This window comes from Otolemur garnettii, unplaced genomic scaffold, assembly GCF_000181295.1.
Source record: "Otolemur garnettii isolate 467f Iridium unplaced genomic scaffold, OtoGar3 scaffold00003, whole genome shotgun sequence".
NCBI classification, from domain to species: Eukaryota; Metazoa; Chordata; class Mammalia; order Primates; family Galagidae; genus Otolemur; species Otolemur garnettii.
Genome location: NW_003852398.1, coordinates 21,545,730 through 21,557,238, shown reverse-complemented (window position 1 = coordinate 21,557,238; position 11,509 = coordinate 21,545,730). Strand labels below are relative to the sequence as shown.

Below are 11,509 nucleotides of genomic sequence, written 5' to 3'. Positions count from 1 at the left end.
TTTTTTTTTTTTTTGAGACAAAGTCTCACTTTATTGCCCTCGGTAGAGTACCATAGTGTCGCAGCTCACCGCAACTTCAAACTCTTGGGCTTAAGTGATTCTCTTGCCTCAACTTCCCAAGTAGCTGGGACTACAGGTGCCTGCCATAGCACCCGGCTATTTTTTGTTGCAGTTGTCAGCATTGTTTAACTGGCCCAGGCTGGGCTTGAACCCTTGGTATATGTGGCTGGCGCTGTTACCACTGTGCTATGGGCACTGAGCCATCAGCTGTTTTTCTGTTGTAGTTGTCATTATTGTTTGGCAGGCCTGGAGGTTCAAATCTACCAGCTTTGGTGTAGGTGGCTGGCACCCTACCCATTAAGCTACAGGCGCCAAACCCAAACTCATAGAACTTTTGACTACCCAGAAACTTAACTACCAATAGCATACTATTGACTTTACTGTTAAAATAATAGTTAATTGACAGATATTTTATACACTGCATTCCTACAATAAGGTAAGCTAAAGAAAAGAAAATGTTATTATGAAAATCATAAGAGAAAATACGAAGAATCTGAAAAAGTTTTCAGTGAATGTTTACTGTTCATTGAGTATAATTGGATCATCATAAAGATCTTCATCCTGTTTGCCTTCATGTTGCCTTAGCTAAAGAAGAGAAGGAATTGGTCTTGCAGTCTTGGGGTTGCAGATACAGAACAAAATTCTCATACAAGTGGACTCATGCAGTAAAAATCTGTTTTGTTCAAGTATCAACTATATGAGGATTAACCCATGATGGCTCATTAAGCCATCATGATGCCTAAATGATAAAACTTACGTGTTCTCAGTAGGCTGAGGTAAGGGGATCATTTGAGCCTAGGAATTTGAGATTATAGTGAGCCATGGGTGTGCTACTAGAGAGTGAGACTCCATATCATTTTATCTATCTATCTATTTATTTATTTATTTATGAGACACAATCTCACTCTGTTGCCATGTTGCCCCATGGGCATTATAGCTCACAGTAACCTCAAACTTCTGGCCTCAAGCAACCCTTCTCTGGAGTAGCTGGTACTATAGTCATGTGCCACCATGCCCAGCTAGTTTTTCTATTAGCTTACTCTTGCTTAGGCTGGTCTCAAAACTCCTAAGCTCAAGTAGTCTACCTACCACGGCTTCCCAGAGTGCTAAGATTATAGGTATGAGCCACTGCTACCAGTCTCCATCTCTCTCTTTTTTTTAAAAACGTTAAATTAAATGAGTAGAAGCTCTAGTTTTTTGTTTAGTTTTTCTGTTTTTTTGAGACAGATTCTCACTATGTCATTCTTGGTAGAGTTCCATGGCGTCACAGCTCACAACAACCTCAAACTCTTGGGCTTAAGTGATTCTCTTGCCTCAGCTTCCCAAGTAGCTGGGACTATAGATGCCCACCACAATGCCCAGCTTTTTGTTGTTGTTGCAGTTGTCGTTGTTGTTTAGCTGGCCTGGGCCAGGTTTGAACCCACCAGCCTCTCTATGTGGCTGCCATCAGTGCTATGGGCACCATAACCACTGTGCTACGGGTGCCAAGCCTAAAAGCTCAAGCTTTGATATTGGACAGATCTCTGCCGTTAATAGTTCCCTGGACGACCCGTAGTGACCTTTTCTGTTAAAAACCTTCCAAGGGTTGATGCAGAGTTACTGAGATGAGACTTTCGGGGATATAAGTTATGGGCTCAGCACAGTACAGTTCTGTGCCCTTAAGAGAGATTGATTTTGGCTGATGAGAGAGTATCAGAGGGACCCCTCCTAACCTTATGGTGGGGCTGCTATGGGATATCTAGTGACCAGAGACACTCCTCTCTCATGACCTGTAGCTCCAGCCCCTCAGAGGGAACCCCTGCAATTGGCAGTTATGGCTGTACCCCTCAGTCGCTGCCCAAGTTCCAGCATCCTTCCCATGAGCTGCTCAAGGAAAATGGCTTCACACAACACGTCTACCACAAGTATCGTAGGCGCTGCCTTAATGGTAAGTAGTGCAGAGGAAGAGGGGCTACTCCAGGGGGCCAGTGTTGAGACCGAGGGGTGTAATTAAGGTCAGGTAGAGGGGACAGCACAGCTGTTCCTTTCTCTGATCTCAGAGTAGAAAGTGTCATGACTTACAGCAAGAAGATTGAAGTTAGGCTTAGGCCTGGTAGATTTGAATTGTAGGAAGCTAAGAGATTATGGCATTCAGAACATTCCTGTTCCTTTATTTTCCTATATTTGTTTGTTTATTATCATTTGATAGTTTCTCTGTTATTTAAAAAAAAGGTCAATTAAGTATTTGTGTGTCTCTGGCAGGTTTGCTGACTGACTAAGCCACTGTCCAGTGATATCCACTGTATATCCAAGAGGACAGCTTGTGTTCTCTTAAAACAGAGGCTGCCAAACCATGACTTATGGGCTAAATCCAGCCAGTGGTTTCTCTTCGTACCGTGGAGCCAAGGGCTTTTTTTTTTTTCCTTTTCTTTTTTCTGTTTTTAAAACATTTTTAAAGGATTATAGGGGGAAAAGAATCTGTGACAGACACTGTATGTTTCCCGCAAAGCCTGAAATATTTACTCGGTAGCTCTTTACAGAAAGACTGGTCCTTGTTCTAGAAGATGTAAGGAAACAGCCTAAGTGTGCTTATATTTTTCCTTTTATCAGAAAATGAGATGTCTTTTAACTGTAGGTATTTGTATAGGTTAATTGTAAAGATGCTCAAAACCATCTAATTACTTGTAGTTAATTCACCTACCCCCTTTCATTCAGCAAAATATGGTTGCTAAATTTTTGGTTCATCTCATTTCCCTCTTTCTTCCTCTATGTGTGTGTGTTGTGTGTAATGTGTAATAACAGTGCTGTTTGAAATAGAATCCATATACCATACAATTCACTTATTTAAAGTGTACAGTGAACGGCTTTTAGTATGTTCAGAGTTGCTTGTCCATCACTAGAATAAATTTTACATTTTTCTTGCACTAAAAAGAATGTACTCCTGGCTCGAGGCCTATAGCTTAGCAGCTAGGGCGCCAGCCACATACACCAGAGCTGGTGGGTTCGAATCTAGCCCAGGCCTGCCACACAACGACAACTACAACCAAAAATTATCTAGGCGATGTGGTTGGGTGCCTGTAGTCCCAGCTACTTGGGAAGCTGAGGCAAGAGAATCGCTTAAGACCAAGAGCTGGAGGTTGCTATGAGCTGTGATGCTATGGCACTCTACCCAGGGCAACACAGTGAGACTCTATTTCAAAAAATAAATAAATAAATAACAGAATGTACTCCTACTCACTTTCTATTATGCATGCATCCCCCATCCCACCCACCCCTCAGATCCTCCCAGCCTCCCCCAAATTGCCAGTCTATTTTTTGTCTTTATGAATTTGCCTATTCTGGACATTCACATAAATGGAATGATACTATATACATGCTATCCTTTGTGACTGGCTTCTTCCTCGGAGGTGATTTTCAAGGTTTATCCATGTTGTAGTGTGTTCTAGTACTTCATTCCAAATCATATTCCATTGTATGAATAGATAATATTTTGCTTATTCATTCCTCATTGATGGATATTTTGTTGTTACTTTTTACCTATCACAAATCATGCTATTTTGCACATTGATGTATAAATTTCTTATGGACATAGGAGTTCATTTACCTTTGGTGGAAGAGTAACACTGCTGGGCCATGTGGTAACTATGTTTAACCTTTTTTAAACCTTTTGAGGAATTTCTAGACTAGACTTTTCCAAAGTGGAGGCATTATCATCTTATGTTTCTAATAGCAATATACAATTGTGAAGCTTCTGATTTCTCCACTTGCTCCCAACACTTGTTTTTATTATAGTTACTCTACTGTGAGTGGAGCAATATCTCCTAATAGTTTTGATTTTCATTTCCTTGATAGCTAATGACATTGAGCATTTTTTCATATGCTTATTGGCTGTTTTGTATGTCTTCTATGGAGAAATGTATATTCAGATCCTTTTTTAACTGGGCTATTTGTCTAATTACTAAATTCAGGAGTTCTTTATTCTAAATATAAGTGCCTTATCAGATATGTGATTTGTAAATATTTTCTTACCTCTCATTCTGTGGCTTATCTTGATGGACAAAAGTATTTAATTTTAATATTTATCTTATATATTTTTTTGTTTGTGCTGTTGTTATATATTATTGTATGATGTTACCATTTTGTATTTATAGGACTCCTGTGATAATTATTGTTAATGAGCAGAATATAATTTGTTAGAATTTACAGACTGTTCAAGCTTTGCCTTGTGACTATACTTAAAAGTGATGCCAGTTGAGGGGAAGGGCTACACCAATGACATGATTCAGAAGCTGGTGCTACCTGCTTCTGTTGAGGTGAAAGCCCAGGGCTTAACAGTAGGGCCTCATACAGAGTGATCAGTGCTTGATACCTATCTGCTGAATAACTGAAGGTAGTAGAGGATGAGCAAAGGAATTTGGAGACACAAGAAAAGGACCAAATCCGTAGGTCTCAGGATCCTTTGTCCCCAAAGCAAGGGCAGCCTGACCTTGGGACATGTCCTCTATTCTTCCTTCCCCATCAGAGCGGAAACGCTTGGGCATTGGCCAGTCTCAGGAGATGAACACTCTTTTCCGCTTCTGGTCCTTCTTCCTTCGAGATCACTTCAACAAAAAGATGTATGAGGAATTCAAGCAGCTGGCTCTGGAGGATGCCAAAGAAGGCTACAGGTGAGCAGGAGGTGGGCTCTGGTGGGTGCCTGGCGGTAGTAAGGGGTCCCTAATGGAACCACTTCTGGAATTGTAATTGCCTGGGTGTGTAGCATAAGCTTTATGAAAATTGTATTATTTTTAAAGGAGTAATAGATTCGTATGGTTCAAATTTCAAAGAGTTTAAAAGATTATTTAGTGAAAAGTCATCTTTTTGCACAGGCAACCAATATTGTTAGACTCTTTGTGAGTCCTTTCTTAAAATATAGTAGAACCTCCATAGTTGACCCACCTCCAAATCATGAATCAAGTGTTCAGGAAAGTTGACCACTTCCTTAAGTTGACCTTATTTTCATAGATGGGACATGCACCCCATGTATGTCCTGGTACAGTAAGCCTACTTCTTCGTGTTGACCAAGCTTTACAGTCCCTTGGGTTGTCCCTCGAGTTGTTCTACTGTACATTAATTCCATGTGAGAACAAATCTGTGTAGTCTCTCATGCTATTACCACTCTTTTTGTTTATGCTAATGATGGCCTGCATTATAAGTTCTTTTGTACCTTTTTTAAAAAGACTTGATGCTGTATGTTGGGAATCACTCTATATCCATACATAAGTAACTTGTTCTTTTTTATGGTCTTACGGATATGCCATGATTTATTTAACTAGTCTTTAGGTTGTTCCCAATATTTTGTTACTAAAAAAACCATTTTTAGTGGCACCTGTGCCTCAGTGAGTAGGGTACCAGTCCCATATATCGAGGGTGGCAGGTTCAAACCTGGCCCCAGCCAAACTGTAACAAAAAACAAAAACATTTTTATCCTTAATTAACCTCAAACAATTTTTTTTAAAAAACTTTTTTTTAAGAGTCCTTCCTGCCCTCCAGTTTTGAAAGTAAAATGTATTTTCTGCAAGCAAATTTTTTTTTTTTTTTTTGAGGCAGACGCTTGCGCTGTCATCCAGGCTATAGAGTATCCTGGTATCAGCCTGGCTCACAGCAACCTCAAACCTCCTGGGTTCAAGTGATCATCCTGCCTCAGCCTCTCCAGTAACTGGGACTACAGGTGCCTACCATAACACCTGGCTAAGCTTTTTCTATTTTTTGTTAGAGGTGGGGTCTCTTCTCTCTCTTTTTTTTTAATGTGATTTTTTAAAATTTCAGATTAATGTGAGGGTATAAACAATTAGGTTACAATGTTTGCATTTTTTAGGAAGAGTCCCTCTTGTAGTTCTGTCCTGCCCTCAGAAGGTGTGCCGTATACTCCTTACGTTGCACCCATTAAGTGGGAGCATACCTGTCCCCCTCCCTCCTCCCAGAGTCTCACACTTGCTCAGGTTGGTCTGGAACTCCTGAGCTCAAGCGGTTCCTCCACGTCGGCCTCTCAGCGTGCTAGGATTACAGGCATAAGCCACCCCACCTGGCCTCTGTCAGCAATTTTGAAAGTCCAGAAACACTGAAGCTAGAGAAAACTTACTTCCGAGAGAGCAAATGTTAATGTTCTACCATCAAGCTTCCTAGTCTCTTCTTGGGATATCTAATGCGTTTTGATCATCCTATGAATGCCCTTTAACTTTGTGCCCTTTCAGACCTTCCATGCATGTATAGTTGTAAAATTTATGTATTTACAAAAACAGCATTTGCTCTACATATAACGCTTTCAAACACGTCTTTTGTACCTCATTAACCATCTTTCCTATTTACATTATACTTTTTCATAACTTACACTATTCATTTATATGGGTTTACCATGATTTTTTTAACCACATCTCTATTTTTAGACATTTACATTTTGCTTAATAATGCTGCTGTATACAGTTTTGTACATTTGTAAGATCTAAATCTGCATTTTGGCCATTTCCTTGGCATGTTACTAGACATGAAATTGCTAAGTCAGATAAATGAACAAATCTACTAATTACCATGGTCAAATGGCTTTTTGTGTGTGTGAGACAGTCTTGCTTTGTAGCCCTAGGTAGAATGCCATGGCATCATCATAGCTCACAGCAGCCTCTTAACTCTTGGGCTCAAGCTTGATCCTCTTGCTTCAGTTTTTCTGTTTTTAGTCGAGGCGGGTTCTCCCTCTTGCTCAGGCTTGTCTCCAACTTTTGAGCTCAAGCAATCTACCCACTTTAGCCAGGCTACTAAGATGATAGGTGTGATCCATTCTGTACCTGGCCTCAAATGGCTTTTTAAACAGCATATACCAGATACTGGTAAACTTTTTCTATAAAAGGATAGATAGTAAATATTTTAGACATTACGGGGCTGTAAAGTCTCTGTCACAGTAAATATTTTAGGCTTTATGAGCTGTAAGGTCTCTGTCACAACTGTAGTCATTCCCTAGGTTACAAAATGAGGTAGAGGTAGGTTCTTAGATCGAATTTGTGTGTAAGTTGGAACAGGTACATTTATCTGTTACCTATGATAGCCTCCTTTCGTACATTATCTATTACTGATAGTAGCCCCCGTTTGTAAGTGAGAGTTGCATGTAAATGAGATGTTTGTAACTTGGGGATTACCTATACTCAGTTCTGCCTTTGTGGCAGAAAGCAGCTATAGATACTACCTAAATGAATAGGAGCAGACAGATGAGGGCAAGGTGGCAGTTTGCTGACCACTGGCAAACTATAAACATTATAAACGAGCATTAAATGTTAGCTTTCTTAAGGTGTATTTGCCATTTTTTCAGTACAGGAATAATATGTTTTAAACTGTTTCATAGGTCCTGTGTTATGCAGGTACATTTCCTCATTTTATGGAGGAAGAAACTGCTCTGATTTCACTGGCTTGTGTTGTCCTGCAGATATGGTTTGGAGTGCCTTTTTCGATATTACAGTTATGGTCTGGAAAAGAAGTTCCGGTTGGACATATTCAAGGATTTTCAGGAGGAAACCATGAAGGACTACGAAGCTGGTAAGAGCCAAAGTTGGCTCTCTATGAGACCTGATCATCTAGGCTTTCCTGTCTCCCCGGTTTGGCCTGGGTCCTTTTTTGAATCACGCTATACCTTCCTTCTCTGAGCCTCTTTATCATCTTCTCCCCACCACCCACCTTCTATCTCTCTTTCCTCTTTCCCTATAGGCCAGCTCTATGGGCTAGAGAAGTTCTGGGCCTTCTTGAAATATTCCAAAGCCAAAAATTTGGACATTGACCCCAAACTGCAAGAATACCTCGGCAAATTCCGACGTCTTGAAGACTTCCGAGTAGATGTAAGTGAAAAGTTTCTCTTTCTAATCCTAGTTATCCAGGAAAGAAAATTGGACCAGGAAATCAGGGTACCTGGATTCTGGTTTCAGCTATGCCACTAGCCTGGGGATCCTTCTTCATGCCCCCAACAGTTTGGGCCTTAGTTTCTTCATCTCTGAAATGGGGGTGAGAATGGCAGTGAAAGCTGATGGAAGGTAGTTATATGGTTGCTGCTCCCTCCCTTTCCTGTGGCAGACATTGCCAAACAACCAGAATACTCTTTCTCCTTCTCATAACTCTCCCTGCTGCTGTACCCCAGTCATCCAGTGTTTGATCAGGATAGATATGCAAGGTATTTGCTCTTTCTGGAAAAGGCCAGTTCCAAACCCTACTGTTGTCTTAGACATCAACAGTGACATCCAGTGGCGGATCTGGGTTATTGCTACCGGTTATATCAAGGGGAATTGGTGATTGGAATATTACAATTGATTCAGCAGATACTGATTTGATGTCCCTGTGCTGGGTGCTTTAGGGAATCCAGAAATGAGAGAAGGAGATTATTTCTCCTTCAAAGCGTTTATAATACAGTAGAGATCTCTATTAATCATCTTAGTGCCTTTAAACCTTTTAGCTAGAAGACACATACAAATTAATGGCAATAATGGTCCTCACATTTATTATTTAAAAACTGCTGATTATTGTTTATTATGTGCCACGCACTTTCCATTGACTTAATTTACCTTTACATGGTGGAGTAGGTAAGGCTTGTCATTATTTTTGTTACATAGATGGGTAAACTAAGGTTTGTGGCCACCCAATGACAGAAATGCTCAGGTCTCCCAGTATGAAGACAGATCTGTTTTCTTTCGTCCTTACACACTTCCACTCTTGGGACCAGGGAGGGTATAATTTCAAAGAATACTTGTAGACCTATTAAGATGGAATATGAAGGGCTCAGCTTTGATATACAAAAATGGAAGGAAATGTCTTTGTGGTTACAAGACCTTTAGTAGTGGTAGGACCAAATAAGATTGTGGTTTGAGTCTCTGTTCATCATACTGTTGGGACCTTGAGGGGAAGGAGAAGATCCTGGGAGCATCTGGGCCCTCTGAACTAAGACACCTGAGCATACTGCATACCACATTCCATTATTTCTGAGCAAGAGATCCCTCCTCAGAAAGGGAGCAGAAACCTACATGGATAGAAGCCTGGCCTTTAAAAACCTAAATTTTATCTTAGCAGTTAGCTGTGAGACTTAGAGACTATAGGCAAATTGTTTTTCTGTGTTTTCATCTTCCTCATTGGTGAAATTGGATGATAGGTCCATATCAAAGGGGGGTGGTATGGACCCCAGGAGAGAATGTACATAAAATAGCATAGTGCTTGGTATGGAGAAATGCTTAATAATTAGTAATTCATTTTTAAGGTTAAACCCATTCATTATCTGCATTTGAAGGTAGAAAGTAGGAGGTGTCCAGACAGGCCTGTTAAGGACAGTGCTGTGGGTAGTAATCCCAATCACCTGTGACTTCCTCTTCTGTTGCAGCCCCCAATGGGTGAGGAGGGCAACCATAAGCGACACTCAGTGGTTGCAGGAGGTGGTAGCGGTGAGGGCAGAAAGCGGTGCCCCTCTCAGTCTTCCAACAGGCCAGCCACCATGATCAGCCAACCTCTTATACCACCCACCGGCCAGTCCGTCCGGGAAGATGCCAAATGGACAAGCCAGCACTCGGATACACAGACTTTGGGAAAGTGAAAGCCCCTTGGCCCTGGGATTTGAGGAGGAAAGGGGTGGGGTGGGCAAGAGTCCATGGGGGTGCCCAGTCCCAGGAGAGGGGATAGAAAAGGGACCGGCCTGGGGTTATTAGGACAGGCCTTTGTGCTGAGTAGCAGTGTATGTACACCATTTGGGCTATGAGAGGTACCCCTGGGCAGGAGCCTCCACATATCCCTTTCCCCCTCCTCTCTCCATGACTCTTCATATCCTAGCTTCTTCTCAGGGGGGAGGGAAGGGGGGAGATTTTTTATATATATATATATATACACACACACACATATATATATATATCAAGTTTTAAATTATTGATAGTTCGTCTGGATTACCAAAATCACTCTGCAGCCCTGCCCGTGGCTGGTAGGTCGTAACCCTGATCCCTACCCACAGCTGCCTCCTGCTCCCTTTCAAGCCAACTATGCAGCCCACAAGAAGGCCCTGAGGGCCCCATTGCCCAGCACTGTCCCATGGGAGGCTCCGGTGGTGCTCCTAGGCCCAGGAGCACCAGCCCCTTGGTTACCTGGGGTTTGTCATCATCACCATGTTCTCTCCCTGCTGTCCCCACCATGCCCTTCTGCCATTGTCTGGGAGAAGGAAACCAAAGGATCTAAAAGCGGGGGTTGGGGGGAGGTTTTAGCCTCTCCCTGCTCCCCTTTCCCCACACCCTTTACTCCCCAGCCCAGAGAGACGCTGCTCATACCAGAAAAGACTATTGAAAGATGATTTATTTTATTTTTCTCTGACCTTTCCATCCTTGGGAAAATGGAAAAAAAAAGATAAAATTGACCATAAAAGACCAAAAAAAAAAAAAATCAGAAACCCTCACCTAATCCACAGAAAGTGATGTCTTTCGCCCTCTCCTTGGAATTTTTGTTTTGTTCTTGGAAATAATATTTTTTTAAAAGTTGCCTTATTGTGGAACGGGAATCTGAAATACCCAAATGCCTGTTTTCCTTGGTGGAGTCAACCTGAAGAGCTCCCACCTTCTCTGGATGTGCCTGGGCTTGGACTGGCTAGAATAATTCTCTGGACTGAGTTGCATGTACAGTGCCTCCTACCTGGAGGCAAGAGAGTTGGGGGTGGCTCAAATCAGAGCTGTGCCCAAAATATCCCTGCTGTTGCATCGTTTGAAGCTGATGTCCTGTGTCTATACATGCTGCCACTGTCATGTTCTCGCTCTGCTTGCTGTTGCCTCATGCCAGGCCCCGTCCTGCCGTGACACCCTTCATCCTACCCTTGGAACCCCAAGGCCAAGTTTGCTTCAAACTGTTAGAAAACAGAGTTGGCCTGGATCTGGAACATACTTTGCCTCGGCTTGAACGTCTCTTCCACCCTAGAAGGGAAAGGTGGACATCTAGCAGCTAAGGCTTGGAAATGTTGCTTGTGTTGTCCCGAAAGATCTCTGAGACCTTGAAGAGGCTTTGTCTCTCTTAAAAGGTGGAGAAAGATGCCGTTCTCCTCCTAGGGTCTGGTGGGGTCTCCCCATCTTGCATCCCCCCTCTGCAAGCCATCTATCTCTGCCCACCCTCCAACTGATCCTGCCTGGGAATAAGGGATGAGGAGGAGTTGGGGGCTGGGGGGATCCTGCCAGTTGGTGAAGCCCTGTGGCAGGAAGGTATATGTGGACATAGAGTATACCTGACTTCTCTTCTTCAGCCACTGACTACTTTGGGTTGGGCTGTGAGTGACAGTGGAATGGCTGGAGTCTGCTGTCAGAAACTAGGGTGGGTGATGGACTGACCTGCACAGACTGGGTGTGTGTCAGGTACAGGCATAACTGTGTGTTCACTCTCAGTGGGAACTGGGCAACACAGAGAAGTTTGTGGTCTCTTTGCTCAACTGCTGAAACTACTTTGGCCTCTT

The 11,509-nt window shown here is 42.4% G+C and overlaps 1 protein-coding gene across 3 annotated transcripts in view; it reads left to right on the top strand.

Annotated features, from left to right (window-relative positions):
* Positions 1 to 10,443, top strand: part of LARP1 (La ribonucleoprotein domain family member 1) — a 62,301-nt gene extending 51,858 nt beyond the window's left edge. For all 3 annotated transcript variants that reach the window (XM_012808408.2, XM_023515416.1, XM_003782015.3), the window contains 5 exons: positions 1,836 to 1,987; positions 4,562 to 4,706; positions 7,490 to 7,599; positions 7,768 to 7,895; positions 9,419 to 10,443. In XM_012808408.2, coding sequence (XP_012663862.1) covers positions 1,836 to 1,987; positions 4,562 to 4,706; positions 7,490 to 7,599; positions 7,768 to 7,895; positions 9,419 to 9,628 — 745 coding nt within the window. In that variant the 3' untranslated portion in view covers positions 9,629 to 10,443. The remainder of the gene's footprint in view (positions 1 to 1,835; positions 1,988 to 4,561; positions 4,707 to 7,489; positions 7,600 to 7,767; positions 7,896 to 9,418) is intronic.
* The last annotated feature ends 1,066 nt before the right edge of the window (positions 10,444 to 11,509 follow it).